The 17,686-nt window shown below is 46.1% G+C and overlaps 6 protein-coding genes across 6 annotated transcripts; 3 read left to right on the top strand and 3 right to left on the bottom strand.

Moving 5' to 3' along the window:
* Positions 1 to 426: 426 nt before the first annotated feature.
* On the top strand, positions 427 to 1,678 carry BKA67DRAFT_540406 (uncharacterized protein; the record flags this gene model as incomplete). The annotated part of the gene is made up of 3 exons (XM_046100771.1): positions 427 to 672; positions 730 to 1,282; positions 1,371 to 1,678. 3 exons carry the CDS (start codon positions 427 to 429, stop codon positions 1,676 to 1,678), a joined length of 1,107 nt encoding a protein of 368 aa, XP_045953452.1.
* A 5,605-nt stretch (positions 1,679 to 7,283) lies between these two features.
* On the top strand, positions 7,284 to 8,779 carry BKA67DRAFT_611729 (dopa 4,5-dioxygenase). Its single transcript, XM_046105398.1, has 5 exons — positions 7,284 to 7,759; positions 7,819 to 7,893; positions 7,984 to 8,050; positions 8,119 to 8,462; positions 8,525 to 8,779. Exons 1-4 carry the CDS (start codon positions 7,588 to 7,590, stop codon positions 8,375 to 8,377), a joined length of 573 nt encoding a protein of 190 aa, XP_045953451.1. The 5' UTR covers positions 7,284 to 7,587; the 3' UTR covers positions 8,378 to 8,462; positions 8,525 to 8,779.
* A 969-nt stretch (positions 8,780 to 9,748) lies between these two features.
* BKA67DRAFT_581018 (quinone reductase) lies at positions 9,749 to 11,175 on the top strand. The gene has a single exon (XM_046103894.1). The coding sequence runs from the start codon at positions 9,916 to 9,918 to the stop codon at positions 10,987 to 10,989; it is 1,074 nt and encodes a 357-aa protein (XP_045953450.1). The 5' UTR covers positions 9,749 to 9,915; the 3' UTR covers positions 10,990 to 11,175.
* Positions 11,176 to 11,211: 36 nt separating this feature from the next.
* On the bottom strand, positions 11,212 to 11,547 carry BKA67DRAFT_663300 (uncharacterized protein; the record flags this gene model as incomplete). The annotated part of the gene is made up of 1 exon (XM_046108158.1): positions 11,212 to 11,547. The coding sequence occupies one exon, from the start codon at positions 11,545 to 11,547 to the stop codon at positions 11,212 to 11,214; it is 336 nt and encodes a 111-aa protein (XP_045953449.1).
* Positions 11,548 to 14,251: 2,704 nt separating this feature from the next.
* Positions 14,252 to 15,211, bottom strand: BKA67DRAFT_663299 (uncharacterized protein; the record flags this gene model as incomplete). The annotated part of the gene is made up of 1 exon (XM_046108157.1): positions 14,252 to 15,211. The coding sequence occupies one exon, from the start codon at positions 15,209 to 15,211 to the stop codon at positions 14,252 to 14,254; it is 960 nt and encodes a 319-aa protein (XP_045953448.1).
* Positions 15,212 to 16,098: 887 nt separating this feature from the next.
* On the bottom strand, positions 16,099 to 16,962 carry BKA67DRAFT_540400 (uncharacterized protein; the record flags this gene model as incomplete). Its single annotated transcript, XM_046100770.1, has 1 exon — positions 16,099 to 16,962. The coding sequence occupies one exon, from the start codon at positions 16,960 to 16,962 to the stop codon at positions 16,099 to 16,101; it is 864 nt and encodes a 287-aa protein (XP_045953447.1).
* Between the last annotated feature and the right edge of the window lie 724 nt (positions 16,963 to 17,686).

The following is a 17,686-nucleotide window of genomic DNA, read 5'->3' as shown; positions in this document are numbered from 1 at the left end:
CGAAACGAAAAAGCAAATAGCAGAGCAATATCACAGGTCATACCGAGCTGCAATCCACAGAGCACATCATGTCCTTACCGAGGAGGGCCAGTTTTCAGACAGCCTCTGCAGCGGAGCCACTTCCCGCCTCCTACCAGGCAGAGCAACCAGCATTTGCACGGAACTTCATGAAGATGCGACAGTCACATCACTATGTGATATGTGATCAAAACCATTAACTTGTTGTGCAAGCCGAATTCGGGTTCAGAGTTTGCGTAACTTGAGATGGTCGCTCCCCTCCCTCTCCCTCGTAGAAGAGGGCTATTCTTCTAGTTTTGGATTCTTGCTTCTGACGTACGGTATCGACCTTGGAGCTGGCATTTGGGACTTTTGTTGATTGACAGCGGCAGGCATCCATTCATACTTGCGTGCACCACAACCGGCATTATGCTGCGGCAGGGTTTTCGAGCGGCGGCGAGTCCTTCGGCTCTTACCGGACAAGCATTGATCGATCTGGCCTGGATTCAAGAGCCTATCGAGGTGAAGGGCCTCTCATTGGCGCTTACTATCATCACTATAGGTCTTCTCGTCTTGAGCGCTACAGCTGTAGGGCTTCGAGTCTATGTTCGAGCTTGGTTATTGAGAAAAGATAGAATTTGGGGACTTGACGATACATTTGCTGTTCTAAGCTTTGTAAGTTTGTGACAACACGGTGGAGTACATCCATTGCTTATTGACTTGAGTCTGCAGTTAGTATTCATCCCTTCTTGCGTATATGTAATACTTGCCGCAAATTATGGATTAGGAACCCCTGATGCCGAATTGACAGATCCGACGAAGGCGCGTGCTGCCTTATATATGGGCTATTGGCAAATGCATTATGCTGTCTCAGTCAACTTAGTCAAGGCAGGCATTGCGATCGCGCTCTTGCGACTTACTATACAACGGCGCTATCGATATCCATTATGGATGATTTTGACAGCACCGCCACTATTCACATTTGGGGTTATTGTTGTGCTGGTTTCCACCTGCCGTCCAGTTGGTGCTCAATGGGATCTAAATCTCGGAACCTGCTCCACTCACGTTGTTATGGCGCAGTTGAGTTACCTCTTTACTGTGTTCACAGTAATACTTGATTGGGCTTGCGCCATTATCCCATATCTCTTATTAAAAGACCTCCCAATGAAGAGACATGTGAAGATATCTTTGATAGTCGTTCTCACAATGGGAGGTTTTGCGAGTTGTGCAGCCATCGTTCGAATCCCTTACCTGAAGTACTATCTCATCACGGAGGATCAGCTGTGTAAGTAACTCATCGATCAGCGTTTTATTCTACAAACCAGCATACCCTTTGAAAGCCCATCCGTACTGATCACAATGGTTGTTTTCAGACTACTTTGCCCATATTGTGCTATGGTCAACCATTGAAAATGGCATCGGTATCATTGCCGCCTCTCTCCCACCTATTCGTAAACTCTTCAGCTTCTATAGAGATACGCATCGGGAGTCAGATCCTGTTGAACGGGGAGGAGCGGTCGAAACCATCGGTGGGACTCCTTTGACACAAGCATCGGTAACTCGGTTGCGGGCCTTGGGTCCGAGGCCATCTGGGTATACCAAAAGCGGTAGTCGACAGTGGAGTCAGCTGGATAGCGATAGTTCGAGTCGCGAACAAATCGTGCATCCACAGAGGAACTGAACAAGCATAGACTCATGATGTATCATAGGTGCAGCTGTCATTTAGCATTTTCTCGGCACCTGTTCATTCCGATACCCAATTTGTCTGGTGAGCTATACGTAATATCAAGCTGTTCGAAACTATTTACACAGCTACAGTCCTATATTTCGTGCATTTTAACACCATATGACAAAGAGAAGTCGGCTGAAAAGCCTACCTCTCCATTTGGCTTACTGTAGTTGTTCATGTTGGAAAGCATCAATTATATTTACTTCAATATACATTGAACGCCTCCCGGACCAGTACCAAGAATAAATTATGAGACCATGAACATCCTGATAAGAAAAAAGTAGAAAATTCATTTTGAGGCCCTGAATACGTCCCAGAATCACCAACTTAGTCAGGCGGACGCTCCGTCTGTTACGTGCACGTGCTTACCCCCTTTTTTGTGTTGGCTCTTGCTGACGGTCCTGCGAACCTCCGACTTACCATTTGAATGCGAGTGAGATGTTACCGATTCCTGGTATCTTTCGAGCTCCCTGCACTTTGCTTCGTATCTTTCTATTGCGTCATCGCGCTCCTTGTCGGCAGCATCGCGAGCTTCAATGGCCTTCTCCTTCTGCTCACGTGCGTCAAGTAGCATCTTCCGCAGTGTCTCATGATCGGACTCTAGGATGTTGTAGCTTTCCTGGACTGCTATCATGGAATCATGAATCTCCTCGTATCGTGTTTCGCTCTCACGCAAGCGCTCCGAAGCGCTTTCAGATCTCTCGGTCACAGCGCTCATCTCTGCCTTCAGGCTATTGATACTGGATTGCAGCTTTTCAGTGAAAGACTTGAGGTCGCCGAATTTGCGCAATACTTCGTCCCGTTCGCTCTCAACGAGTGTTAAACGCTCAGTGAGGCTAGAAATCTCTCCGGTTTTCTCCGTGTGTGAAGTTTCCATGCGATTCATAGAGTCTTGAAGGACAACAAGCTTACGTTGGTGCTCTTGAGATCTTTTGCTCTCAGTCTCATATTTGTCTGCCATTAGTTGCTTTTCTTTGTTGGCTTGGCGCAGCTTTTGGTTGATCTCGGCAAGGATCGCCTGAAGCCGGACTTGCTCGTCTTGAAGTTGGTTGGTGTGTTTTTCGATTGAGGTGTATTCATTCTCGTAATGTTTGCATTTCAGCTTCCACTCCTTGGCTGTTTCTTTGGCATCGTCCGCGGCTTTCTTGGATTCGTCCAATCTGCGCTTGAGATCCGCAACCTTCCGCAAGGACTTCTCCATGTCTTCTTTGTGTGTCGAAGTGGACGTCTTCAGAACCTCTAGTTCAACCAGAGTCTTTTCATTTGACTCGGACATCTCATCCACCTGTTCTTCAAATTGACCAATTCGAGTTCGGAGGGTTTCGATCGTACTCTCCATGACCGAAATCTCATGTAAAGTCTCATGAGCCTTGGCTGTAAGCTTTTCTTCTCTCTGTGCAGCTAATTGTAATTTCATCTGCGCGGCTTCGTATTTCTCCTTGAGCTCAGCGTTGTTGCCCTGGAGGACAATGAATTCGTTACTCATTGAGTTCAAGTCACGACGGTATCGATCCGCAGTTTCTTTTGAGACCTGGAGTTCCTCCGTAGCGGCTACAAGATTCAACTCGGCCCGCTTCAGCGCCGCTTTTGTTTCCTCTAGCTCTGCACGGAGTCGTACATTTTGTCCGTTGGCAGTATTCAACTCGCGACGTATGTTGTTGTTGTCAAGATCACGAGTAGCAAGCTGTCCTCTTAGCTCAATGATGAGAGCATTGGAGGCATTGAAGTCGTCCTTTAGCTTTTTGTTCTCCTTTTCCTTTTCTCCTAGCTGAGAAGTAAACTTCTTGATCTCCACATCTCGCTTGCCAATCTGTTCTTCAAGGTGATCAACTTGTTCTCTCATGAGTGCCCATGCTGAGGCGTACCCGTCCCGCTCAGCAATCTATTTGGGAATTAGTCGATCAGTTTCCGACGCTGCCATTGTGAAGCACAAGGAAACAAGCTTCTGTACTTACCACTTTTGTCCAAACCTCTCTCAGGGTCGAACTGTGGTTTGAAATTGTAGCCATGAGACTCGCTAGAGCCTTGAACTCCACCTCACCTTGCTGAGTCAGTTCGCTAGAATATTCGGGGTTGCCCCAATGGGTGAGGCCTCCGCTCATGATTCGACTTGACATGTGCCGGGTGGTGTAAGTGCTTCGCATGGAGCCGGTTGGGCTGGAGGCACGAAAATACCCCTTCTTAGACCCAGATGTCGCCCTGAATGATGAAGAGTCCATAATATCACCAGAACTTACGGCCAAGCCGTGGATATCCATCTCAGACATACGGTCCATATTATTCAGGTCAAATTTACCCATCTTCTTGTCTAGGATGCCGGGGGAGATCTCCGGGATTTCCATAGCTGATGGAGCCATGGTGACAGTTTAACAGTGGTTGACTCGAGGAACTACAAAAAAGTAGAAATCTGGAATTTGAGTGAATGCCTAGCTGGTGGAATTTTGCCAGGATGAGTGAAGGAGTTTGAAATTGGTCAGAAGGCTCGCGAATTATATCCTTCTGGCATTAATCGCTACTGGGAAAAATTAGGTGGTCGTTCAAGCGAGTGGAAAACTGCCGAAGAGATGGCTGGGACGATCCTCATGTTCAAAGTTCGACCTTGCATAGTTCCTCGATAATTCCAACTTGTTCAACGTCATATGTCACCATTCTGTTGAGGGGCTTTACATGGTAGGGATTCATCTCAAACTATGTAAGCGGGTTCAGCATTAATTGGACCGAGATGCGGAAATAGCCATCAAACCATTGAGTACTAGGCAAAGTATCTGGATCCAACCATAGGTCTCCACTAGCTATGCTTGAAAAACTTGCAGCATTTCAAAGGCTGTTTCGTTCCCTCATCAGTTGCACGCATTTTTATCAAGCACATCAATATCTGGTACTTCATCAGAGTTCGGTCGGCATACCTGTTCTTGTTGAAATATAAGTAGTGTATGGACTTACTTAGGTTAGAGACCATAAGGATAAGTAACCAGCGATGCTACATCTTTTGATGTAGTGTACTATACCACAGCATCATAGACTTGGTTATTAGCGGTAACTTTGTTTGCTGCATTGTTTCGTGCTGTCGGACCACTAAGCCGAACTTTGTTTTTCAATCTTTCATGAGCTAGGACTACTTTATATGCTTATGCGTTGACGAGGTACTGATAAGGCACACAAGAGTTTACCGCTTATTGATGATATGCATGAAGTTCTCCGTAGTTTCCTTACCACAGTAAATGTTGCACGAGCTTGCGTATGGGAAAAGTGGACAAGAAAGCGCACTACGTCTATGCCTCCTCATGATCGTACTTCATGATCTGCAACCATTCATTATTGCATTCCTTGTTACTATAAAGAGCGGCAACTGTGCTGAAGAACTCACGGGTTCTGAGGCTGCATATCTGCCCGGAGTATAGGCTATATATAATGAATCTATGGAAGTTTTAAGTGTCGACATCTTCAGACATTCTTGCTCCAAGTTACTGATGCGTCTAGGAAGAACAGATAGATTAGGAGGGGATCCAGAGATAGTAGCAGTTTGCCATGTTAGCATAGGCCGTTGTGGTCGTAATTAAATTTAGTGAGTTTATAGTTAAAGACGGAAGGGAGCATGTCGGGATTCTTCTTGGCGTAGTTTGCTCGCAAACTTATCATGGTTTAAAGAACTATGACAGGGATGATAATGTCAATTGACGTAAATAGGTTTGCAGTCATGTATGATATCACACCTAGTCTAAATCGCCGAGTCTAACGGGGGAAGTAATTGAGTAGCTGCGCATTGTTTTGTGGAACGGTCTGCTTTGCTTACAAATGATGCATACCAAAAATTCAACCCTTCAACATTTCCCCAATCACAATTGGACGTCGACTAATGATGAGGATCACATTAATATAACCCCATTGATGTTACCAAGTGAAATCAGTTGTTATAGCGTCGAATCTTTGTGTGCAACGGTACATAGTAGCAGTATGCACCTTGAAAGCATGCCGTCTGACTGGTAGACTAAGCCACTAGTTCTGCTTGAGTGCGGATTCGAGTTCGTCAATAGGTCTTGGGGAGTTACGAAGCAATTTCTAGACAACCTTGCATCGCGCTTGTTCTGCATCTAATGAAGTATCCTTTAGCAGATCTGTCTCTAAAGCTTCCATAATGGACAAAACTGGATTCGCTCAGCTTGTTGTGTTAAGAGAAGTAAATGCAGCATCTGGCAATGTTGTTCCCTTCTCAAGCTGATCCTATAGTCAAAGTCAAAAATTCCAAGGCGTGCGGACCGATCCATAAACCCATCGTACCAGCCGAAACCCCACGCCACCATGATTCCCCAAGTTTGCTCCATGAAACATCTCGTCATACTCTAACTTGACTGGATTATAAGGACTTACATCTAGTCGATTTATAACACAGTAAACCACAGATGGAAGCCCGATGCAGCAATTTGTCGAGCTGCCATGAGTAACATATCCGCAGCTCTAGACTGCAATACAGCTACCAAAGAATTAGCACGAATCCGTGGCATAGCTATTTGCACTAGTCTAGGTCCTTGGCGTTCTGATATTTATAGTGCTCATTTGAACATGCACTCAACATCATTGATTGAACAGATCTTATTCAGTCATCTGCCGGCCAAGAACGACTGAATCGCAATAGCACGCTGCGGTTCATTACGATTCTGTTGATCAGCAATGGCTTCTTTGAGTTTAGAAATTTGGAGACAAACAGAACTTCGTCGCTGCCTGAACTCTCCCCAGATCCTTGCATTAGCCATACGTGATATGCTTCACCATTAATGCAGTGGCTTCATTAGTAGCTCAACCCCGCGATCGTCGGGTAGCGGAAGTCGTGCAAGCACGCATCTGCAAAGCCAATCTTTGGTAGGGCCACAGCTGAAGCTCGTTGAAGTCAAAATACGACCTTATTGGATGCTAAAGCCTTCGCGTAGTACCTACGTGCGTTCCAAGCACGATGGGCTGGGCCCAGGAAGGAAGCGGGATAGTATAGTGCAACATGTCTCGCATCAGCGGGGAGCGACACTCGAGGATATGATTGGGTTCGCATATTGTCATAGCGCGCTATAATTGTCCGGGTTTTGCTCCGACGTTGGAGAATCACTAAATTGTGCTGAAACAGAAACCATAATCAATCGCTACCGTATTATTGGCACTCTCAGCTGTTGCCATCGCGAGACCCAGGGACGAACGATAATTGATATTATGGGGCGAACAGCCTTTCGTAGAATATTCTGTTGTCTGTATTTGTATTTGCGATCTTCGCAACGTTTTACTACGATTATCTCCTTGTTGGGTGACTGATATACCAGCAAACCCTCACAATTCAGGGTCAATCATCGCGTTATATGAGTATTTCGTACTGGTCATACGGGAAGCATTGGTGTGGACAGGATATGCACTGGAGCCTTCATGTCTATGGCCTGCTACACGTCACAAGGGGCCAGTAATAATAAGAGGCCGAACATTACTGGTTCCACAATCATTCTATCGTGATAATAGACGCGGTGATCTGCAGTTCAGTGGCAGCTGCAAGAAACCTCACTGTATTAGCCTATCAGGCGCACTTGCTCCCCTCAAACAATCTTCTAACCTTACATACATCTACAATGAGAGAAGTTAGCTTCAGTGGCCCTAAAGGCCCGGAGCGGACCGGCTATTGACCTGCCCTAAATTGTCTGGTAGCCGAACAATGAAGCTCATGCATCTCCGCACGCCAAAGCCACACGGATGGCGTGCTCATTTAGACGTCCTTGCGCTCGAGACTCCAACGAGTCGATGGAGCCACGTTCGACATCAATTTCACCAAGTCCAACATCAGGCTTCAGTAGGATAGGCGACATAAATCCTGTTCCCGACGTCAGCTCATAATGACCATGGTGACCCGCCCCACAGTTCCCGCCCCGCAAGATGATCTGAAAACCGTTGTTGAGAGTCGGACCCGGGAATGGCATTTTCACATCTATTTCCTGCTTCAGTCACCAACCGAGACCGCCGCAGCTCTAGCTCTTCGTGATGCTGTATTGAGACTACGCCGCGATGGTAAGTGATCAGCGCGCAGCATAGTCTACAAGGTCATTCGCTAATGCTTCTCTTGGCAGGAGCATTCGTTGCTGTACCTCTGTTCAGAGTTAACGAGTACCCAATGGGACCACACCCAGCTGGGTCATATGAGAGTAAGTAGAATGAGATTGACTTCAAGCGTTTTATTATACTTCCATAGAAACTTTATGATTATTCAGACAAACTGACAATGTTTTCCCTAGTCTGGGTCCCTGATTCATCATTTTCAGACGTATTCTTCTATTTGGCAGCAAATCGAGGTAGTTTGAGGTGAGTCGCTGTTCTTATTTTACTGCTATATTTCACCCGTCTGTTTCTTGAGACTAATATTGTACAAGTGTTCTGGTCCATCCGCTGACTGCGAATCAACGTATCGATCACGAGACCCGTAACGCTTGGATAGGCACCCCGTGGCCAATTTATTTGGACGTCTTGCCACGTGATGGTGATATCCCACTCCAGTATCCTGAACTGGGTATTGGTTGGTCTACATCACCGAAACACGAGATATCATTAGAGGAGCGACGCAGAAGGGGTGCAGAGGTGGAAGCTTTGTTGGCGGACGATCCGGAAGCTGCCCCAGCTCCTGATAATTGAAGAGGGCTTAGCACATAGTTTTCAATGTGAAGCAGTTACGTCCAAAATAGCAATCTTGGAGTACGTCACTAAAAAATAGCATTATGTCAGTTCCACCTGTGCAACACTTCTGTGTTTTCGATGCATGCTCAATCATCTGATCTAAAGTTACCGGAAGCTCAACGGACTTTCAATCGATACCAACAAATTTCGCTTCTTTCGACATGCCAAACCTAATATTGACACTCAAGGCTATATGCAATCCATACTCTACAACACATTGCCAGCCGCTGAAATCACAGTGCTCTGCATCGATAGAGACATTGTAGGTAGTGTCGGGTAATACAAGCATACACAGCTGATATTGGATAATTTGTAAATATACCAGGCTACGTATAATCAAAATTTAGAATGAGAATCTTACCAACACCAGTCCATGTATGAAAATACTCCCGCGCCGGTGGTTAATCTAGTTTCAACAAAGACTACTTAAATGGAGCCACGGATGTAATCTTGCTCAATAACATATGTTTTGATTTGATATCAATGAACCGAGTAAAGACGGTTACAAGCTTACTCGTAGTCCAGACTCAAACCAACGTGTATATGACTGGATATTTTGAGACCAAGATAAGCAACTTAGTTTGCACGTAGCCATGTCGTGGGATCACAGAACTTCATGCCAGAACATGTTCACAATGATAGGATTCAAAACTAATATAAAAATTCAAAAGAGATGTTTGGCTGACGGAGGCTTTGTTAGAATTTTTCAGCAATGGTTTATTCAGCCCAACCAAAAGCCGATCTGAAAAACGCTGCAGCTTTGAGCTGGTTTCAAAATGCCGTCCAGGGTTTGTTCAAACTAGATGTTCGAGTCGGACCGCTGTCAACATTATCTATGGATTCAACGAACACAACAGCTCAAAAATGAGAATTGGATAAATACGTCTACATTCGAAAGATCGACTTGGGCACGATCATAAACTCGCGAATGGCAGTGTCTGACATCTGGGGGAAATCTCGAACTATAGTCGCGGACGCTCAAGTTCGGGTGGGGACTCTTGACTATCCACCGTTGCCCCACTATCAGCACTCCGATCTTTCTACCTGGACTACCGTAAAGCTGCATTGCTGGCAGGCTTGCCCAGAAGTAAGAGGTTTGTATAAAAGCGGCTGCTTACATGCAGCTACAAATTTTCTGAGTACGGAGTTTCGTGTATGTACGATATGAAATCTGAGACTGTCGGACTTTTGCGTGATGCCACCATGGCCTTCTTTTCGAAGTCGGAAATTTGCAAACAAAGAGGGGCAGCCCCACTATGGTGGTATTATTAAGCATGACGGTGTAGAGATTGAGAGAATGTACGGATTCGTATGGAAGACTCGGCGTGATGAGCCTTTTTTCTTGGACAACATGCATATTAATAGTAAATGGCCTCAGCTCTTCCCATTTTTAACACTGGTCCTAGCTGCCTGGTTCATTTATAAGTAGCTCGTACTGGCACATTAATGCTGCTCGTCTAAACACTTTCAAACCCAACTCGATTATAACAGCAAACATGGCCATCCCTAAGACTTTCAAAGCTGCAATCATGCAGGAGGCTGGTGCCCAACACATTATAGAGGACCGCTCTCTGGCACCCCTTGAGAAAGGTGAAGTCGGTATCAAGATCACAGCGACCGCTATTAACCCTGTTGACTGGAAAATGCGCGATTACAAATTCTTTCTCAGCGAGTTCCCAGCAGTCGCTGGCTCTGATGGAGCCGGCGAAATTGTTGCCGTTGGGCCTGAAGTAGACGGTCTCGTCGAAGGTGACAGAGTCTTCTTCCAGGGAATCATCGGAAAGTACGACTATTCAACTTTCCAGCAATACTGCAAGATGCCCGCGGCTTTGGTCGGTAAGACGCCTAAGAACATCACCGATGAACAGGCTGGAGGCATCAGTCTTGCCACTGTCGCCGTCCTCACGGCATTCTACGACAAGGCGACGGGTCACGGTCTTACTCCGCCGTGGGATAAGGACGGCAACCAGGTTGGAAAGGACAAGGCGATTGTGATTCTTGGAGGAAGTTCTTCCGTTGGCCAATACGCAATTCAAATGGCAAAACTTTCAGGCTTTTCAAAGGTCATCACCAACTCAAGTGCTGCCCACGAACAGCATTTGAAGAGCCTGGGTGCCGATGTGGTGCTCGACCGCTCGAAGCAGTCAGAACCCTCGGACTTTGCCTCCGCGGTCGGCGACTTGCCATTGGCCTTTGTCTTTGACGCTATCTCAGCCAAGTCTACTCTTTTGCTTGGTGTCAAGATTGTTCAAACGACCAAGACTCAGAACACATATGTCTACGCAGTGCAGATGAACGCCGACGAGGAGGTGAAGAAACTCGGGGAGCAGGAGCCCAAGACTTCGGTCAAACCAGTGCTTGGCTTGGGCAGCAAGCCAGAATTGCGATATTTGAGCGAGGCATTGATGAAGAACCTTGGTGGTGAAGATGGCTATATTGCAAAGGGGCTTTATAAACCTAATCGCCCGGTTGTTGTGCCAGGTGGTTTGTCAGCCATCGAGACGGCACTAAAGAGGAACAAGGACGGCGTTTCGGGCGAGAAGGTAGTCATTAAGCCACAGGAATCTTAGGTGAACTCTGGACGCCGTGCAAGTTTTGTTTTTCGCGGACCTGCACGAATGAGCTCAGTGCAAGTAGTTAATACAGTAAAATTGGTATATCGCTAGCATTCCCCGGCATGATTTTACGATGTCGGTTGGACGCCACGCTACATGCCTATCCGGCAAATTCCGAATTCGAAGTTGCATTTTTGTACATCTCCGATATGCTTTATTCATAGTCCTTTGACTTTTTCAATATTCTCTTTCGGCGTCATATTGCTGATGCTTTTTCAGCGCCTCGTCGGAGTGCTTTCCGAAGTACGCTGCAACCCCATAAACCATGGTACGTCCTCTTAAACCCTCGGTTTCAGCCATGTCGACCAGGGCATCAACCAGTCGCGGATTTCGAAGATCAACGCTGCGCAAGCCTTCGCGCGTACTGATGAATTGGATGTAAATTCCGTTGTTGAAGTCGATACGGCGCTCATATTTCCCTGATCTACTGCTGATGTAGAATGCGACGCTCTCATACTCTCTACGAAGTTCATTCAGTGCGCCAGCACACTGTTTTCTGTATCGCTCTCCCATACTGATTATTTCAATTTAGCAGCGATGACCTAAGCTCTTTTTCTGTTCATATTGGCTTATTCGCTTCATGGCCTACCCCTGGGAATGAGCCCCCGGTTTTAAGGGTCTTCCCTATCAAAATCTTTTGTCTCCATCTTGAAAGACCTTAACTGCAAGAAAGAGCTCTAGTGTTGTCAACTCTTGTCAGTAGTCTATTTCAATGTCTCAGGAAGCCTATGTTTAGATTAAGATTAAGATTAACAATCCTTAACAAAGAACTCGTTGTCTCTGATCTCGGCCATTTGAAATGTAAGTTAATGGTATAGCTTTAATTCGGTTAGTCGTCTTCTGTTAGTGATTTCGGCAGATCCAGATCTCAGGAATGACGATACTAATTGTACAACTTACAATAAGTGACCCTTTTTTTGAAGGCTGGCCTAACATATATCGTCAATATGTGGTAGCCTATAAAATTTGCTTCAAGACCTTGCACCTGAAATTGCCGAAAGACAGATTCACCGTGTCGATTTCTCAAATTTCGACTGCATGTATAGTCATTAATACAACATTACGAGCAGCATATCTCGCATACCGTCAAATAGAAATCTCAGCATAATTTCCAGTAATGGCAAGACGTTCATGTTCTTAGACGGCAATTTTCTGTCGCGCAATGTCATGTCGTGCGTTTCGGAGATTTCAACAGCTCAGAATATCTTCGGAACATAGGTACAAGGGGATATAAGCACGATAGCTATTTGTATCACTATACTTGGTGCTTTCTCCAGTGGTATATCGCAGCTCGATGGTATACTAGTCCGAATTTACACGTTCATTGTCAGGTTCTTCACTGCTTCCGTTTCGATCGCTGGTCACATTAGGCTTGATTGAAACGTACTCGAGTTGAACAGGCACAACGTTCTACTTCAGCAGAGGACCAGAATCTTGACGGCGCAGATGCGCGGTCGTGTCTGGCGTGAGAGAAATTATCGTGGATAATATTCAGAGGCTCTTATCAAACATTTACCGGCCTTTGGCACAACGTGGTTTTTCTTCGAACACAGTCTGTTCATGGTTTGTCGAGATTCTTTCCAGACTGAAACCGATCAGGCGGACTAGTATAGCATATCACCAACCGGAGAGGAGCCTCTTTTAGTGATGTGTTTGGGTCGGTCGGCAGAACCAATCAAGCGGTAAGTCAACAATTCAGAATAGTGGAAAGCGTCAGCTTGAGCCCTTGTCCGTTACCTTATTTCATTGTCGCGAGCAAAATTTCATTAACAATTCCTTTATAAATTTTTTTGAAGAAATGTGGAGAGTTTCAGAAAGAATAAAACAAGTCATGTGTGGCTATATGCACCCCAAATGAAGAAGCTCTTTGGGACACCACCGAATTTCGTCCTGGTTGCAAGCTCGATAAGGTTCATCTTGAGAAGGGGTTGAAGGATGGCATAATCTGCGATATTGCTCGCTATTTGCCACCAGAGAGTCGGAGGTCCCCTACGTAGCGCACGCGAGGTATACCTTATCGGCGAGGGTACTTGCTGCATGGCCCTCCAGGTAAGCAAAACATTTTTGGCGATTATCAACTCAACGCACCGTAATGGCTGACAAATGATTCTTATATGCACTGGCAAGACAACTCTGGCATTTGGATGACAGGCCACTTTGAACTGCGGCTATGTGTACTTCATCTACCACGCTAACTGGTGACTAACATTTGGAGAACCTCTTCGTAGAGCTTCCACCGAAATGTATTGCTCTAATAGAGGATATTGACGTTGTAGGTCTGAAGCGTGAAGCAAAAGAAAAGTCTTCGTGAAGGGATATTTAGAAGGGCGTAAGATCGAGGTACCTTGCACTCTCTTGGTCCATCTCAATGTGCTTGATGGTAGTACTGCTACGCAGCAAGGAAGAACCGTTCTAATGACAACGAATCATGCCCAAGATCTTGATAGGTGCTCACCCATCCAGGACGTGTGGCCAGTTTTATCTTGGGAACACAACTTTGGAGTCAGGCAGCGACATGTTTTTATGCAAGTTCGCGCCTAGCGGTTCACGCGAAGAGTGACTGCCGATGGGGCTGCAGGACCAGGCTTTCTAATTCGCAAAGCTGTTACAAGAGGAGACTCTCACAACGGTACAACTGCAGGCTTTCTTTCTGACCAATCTGAAGACACCGGAAGTCACGTTCCAAGACTTTCCGGAATGGCTGAAAGAAACATTCCAAGCACGAAATAAGTCTGGAAAAAGACGAAGATGAGCTTAAATAAGCTGTCCAGGAAAGCCCATATGAAAATATTGATTTAATTAGTGAAAGCAGTGAGAAGTCACTTGGCGCCTCGACTATCGATGAAATTGTTGGCGTTGAAAGTCGTGGGTGTGAGAATTTTATAAGACAAGACCGATGCTCTATTAACATTGTCAACTACTTTGGGAAAATGAACATGAGTTGGTAAACAATGTCGCAGCTTTGTCTAGGGAGGTGCACGTTAGGTAGGCAAACAGCGAGGGCTCAAATTCGATTTCTTTGGCGCTAAAATGCGTTCTATTGAGTCAGTGTTACTACTAGACTAGTCTAAGTAGTAATAATGCTGGATGCGAATTTCTTATATACACATTCCCAAACATTACGCTTCTTGAATTATCTCAATTGTAAGTATATGAAATATTTGATTTAGCATTATACACCCGCCCTTTACAATTCATTCTTCAACATGCTCTCCTGTTATCCCGCCGGTCGCCAACTGGGCTTCTTCGGTACATTTGCTTCTGGTCTATTTGTAGCTCTTCTCAAAACACTGCCTATAGTAGGAATATTTAGATATCGCTGTTCGATCACTATATCTCCTGAAACCGATGCGGCTCTGCTTTGTTGAGAGGGTTTACCACTACGGAGTCTCGCTTGACTATTTGGTCGAGTAGACGACGACGGAGAGCTGGGTGACAAGGTATTAGGTATGGTGGACTGTCGACCTTTCTGATAGCGCTTTGGCGTTGCGGGTAAAAGTATCTGCTCAGATTGGTTTTGTACAAGTGTTTTGGGTGTTTCTGGTATGGACAAGGTTGGAGCGAACTCGCATTCCTCTCTATCAAGCTCGGCCTCTGGTTTCCACCATTTGGGCGCACCGGTTGGTGGATTTTGAGAGAAGAAAGTTGTGATACGAATGGACCAGACCAGATCTTTGTGCAGGAAAGTTGCTTTTCTGACATCATAAGCCAGAGTCTGCAACTTTTTGATAAAGACTTCATCGTTCACTGAGCGAAACTCTATAGGTCCAATATACCGTGCTGCTTTCGACCGGCGCACGCAGAGGGCAACACCGTATCCTCTATCCAGTTGGAGTGGTGGAAAGTTTGGCATACCCTGAAATCGGCCCAGTTTGAACGTAACGTCTTCTCTCAGAAGCTCTCTGGTAGTGTCTTTGAACGCCCAATCCATGAACCATAGTTCCTCGTCGGTTATCCATGGGGCAGCAGGGGGGGCTCGATGACCATCTTGTCTCCCAATAAGTACCACTGTGATACCGTTATTAACTACTGAATGTAATGTGATCTCCTTCTTCTTTTCAAGTCCGTTCATGGGTGGCTTGTAGAGAGGTTTCCATATTAGATCATGTTCGTCAGTTGTGGGCTGTCGTGACGTGGTGACCTCAAACCCCGGTTTGGAGCTTTGCGCATCGGTCATCGCGTAATACAGTATCGTTCTTTAAGATACGAGTGGCTTTGGGCTTCCATGTTTATACATTCTGGATGACGGTGCAACTTATAGAGCACGTTCCAGTCCAGACACAATAATGCGTTGGTTCTTCCAAACTTTCTTTATTATTTACATTTTGTCCCTTTACCTGGTCATGTTGACAAAAGTTATGGAGATTTGCGGACGAAAGTTGCCGGTAGTCATTGTTGCAGAACAAAGAATGGCTTAGTGTTGCGTCTTGAGACAGAGGGTAAAGAAATGAGGTTATCCGAAACAATGATGTTTGTCCGGATGCTCTGGCAATTTAAGGCACAGCTATCAAGTCTCACTTCCGTTGTATAGAATAGCTTAATAAAGGCACTGCTATGCATCAAGTATTCAGTGATATTCTAGTGGGGCATGAGAGGAATTTGAGTGGTATGATACAGGACACGTCGGGATAGGACCGCGCCCCAATGGGAGTAACAGTCTACGTATTTGTGCAACTTATACGACAAGAAGGTCTTCCACGGCTGCAAAGGTTCCCGTCGCTGACTGAAAAATTTCCTTGCCGTAGTTAAACGGATAAGCTTCGGTCCCGTGTCGACATTAGCCGCACCTCATAGTCATGCATTCATGCATAAATATACTGCCGTACAGAGGTGTGCGTTTCGGCGGGATGTCGTGTCAAAGAGTGACCCTGCACTTTTACATGCAACCGTACTCTGATTTCAGGCTGATGGAATGAACATTGGAATTCAAGACTAGAAGTACACGTGTACAATCCGTAGCCCTCGCCGCATCACCTACGATATGGTACATTCTGAACCATGTTTATATGCGCCGCTCCCATTTGAGGGCCAACAGGTGACAATGTTGAACCGTAGTATCAAAACCTAGGGCCAATCATCGATAGCTTTCGCCCAAGCCTCTCTAATCGCACGCCAATACCTCTCCGGCTCTCCTCTCATGTGGCCAACATGGCCTGTTCCCTCAAACCTCTCGAGGTCCGTCTGATATCCTCTCTGCTTTGCTTGAGCAGCATGCTCCTCTAGTGCCTGCCACTGGATGATCTCGTCGTGGGTGCCATACAAATAGATCCTTCGTGCCTTTAGACCTTCAAAGTCTGGGTCGTTGACCGCCTTCGTGCTAAACACAGCTGGACTCTGTATCCCTCTCAGATACAGCATGCCGTGCAGTCCAAGAAGGAATATCATTGCAAAGAATTGCGGAATAATCATTGGACCGGGAAACCACGACGCGGCGCCGATCGCCATGGCGCGGGACCAGGGACCGATGTTTGTTCGGACCGAGGTGCTACCGGGTGTCGAGTCGAAGACTGACAAGACATGTGGAAACGTCTTGCCGGGGTTCATTCTTCGATATGCATGGAGGGTTGCCGCGTAGTTGACACCTCCTGTGTTGGACATGCCATGGACGAGTACGCGCTCGCCAGCGCCGGTGAGGGCATTGACCACGGTCTCCATGTTATGTGAACGTTGCTCTAAGGATTGGTAGAAGAGCTTCACCATGGGGCCGAGGATGAGGATAATTTTGGCATTGGGGTATAAGAGCAGATAGCCTAGGATGTACTTGTTCAGGTGCCTTGGAAGAGAGTCGCCCCATGCATAGATGAGGATAGCGGTCGGATCCGTCGGGCTTGACGACAACACATCGCTACGGGTTGCAGGGCGAAGGTATACTTGATTGCTAAGCTTGGTGAACTCTAGAAATGCGTTCGTATCTTGCGTTGAAGTCATTCTGGGCACAGCTAGCAGTCCTGACCCTACTAGAGAATTACTTGTCTTGCCTCCAGAGTAATTTATTATCTTTAAAGTACGGCATATTGCACCTGCACCGGATTGTACGACTTCTTATCATTAATGAACTTCGCGGCGGCGATTATAAGACCGGAGATTTCAATCATACGGAGATTTCGTGGCCTGGCTGCCTACTATGTATGTAATGTTGGGAAACGGTAACCCCCCTAAAGCGTTGAGTCGGTTGAGACTTGGCAAGGCTAAGCGGACAATGTCGATACACTCCACTCTATGAATAGGGACTTGCTATAAAATGAAATGCTTAAGCCTAAACTCATATTAACAAGGGTGACTCTGTTCGGTCTACCCGCGTGAGAGGCGCACAGGACATTGTATGTAGTTGATCGTGTTCATTTCAGAGGGAAAGGTTGCAATGCATTCCCCTGGGTTACAGGTTGACATTGCCTGTAAGTGTATTATTTTACTTTTGGCGGTGAGCTGGTCAAGCCTTTGTAAGCGCTGCTCGTCGCCAATTTCGGGAGCTAGCATCTGCCACTAGGTTAGAGTACAGTGAGTATTGAGTACAGAACTACAGAATAGTTACGTACTCATGTTTCATGATAATTCTTCGGGTAACATGGAAATTTACCAACATGATTTGAACAAGTATGGCAGGCCCGTTTGTGAGCATTCACTTAAAATGAAGCCTGGCCGCTTTGAGGAT

The sequence above is a fragment of the Truncatella angustata genome, assembly GCF_020726525.1.
Source record: "Truncatella angustata strain MPI-SDFR-AT-0073 chromosome Unknown BKA67scaffold_9, whole genome shotgun sequence".
NCBI lineage: Eukaryota > Fungi > Ascomycota > Sordariomycetes > Amphisphaeriales > Sporocadaceae > Truncatella > Truncatella angustata.
The sequence above is the reverse complement of the archived record's forward strand: the minus strand, read 5'-3'. Positions and strand labels throughout refer to the sequence as shown.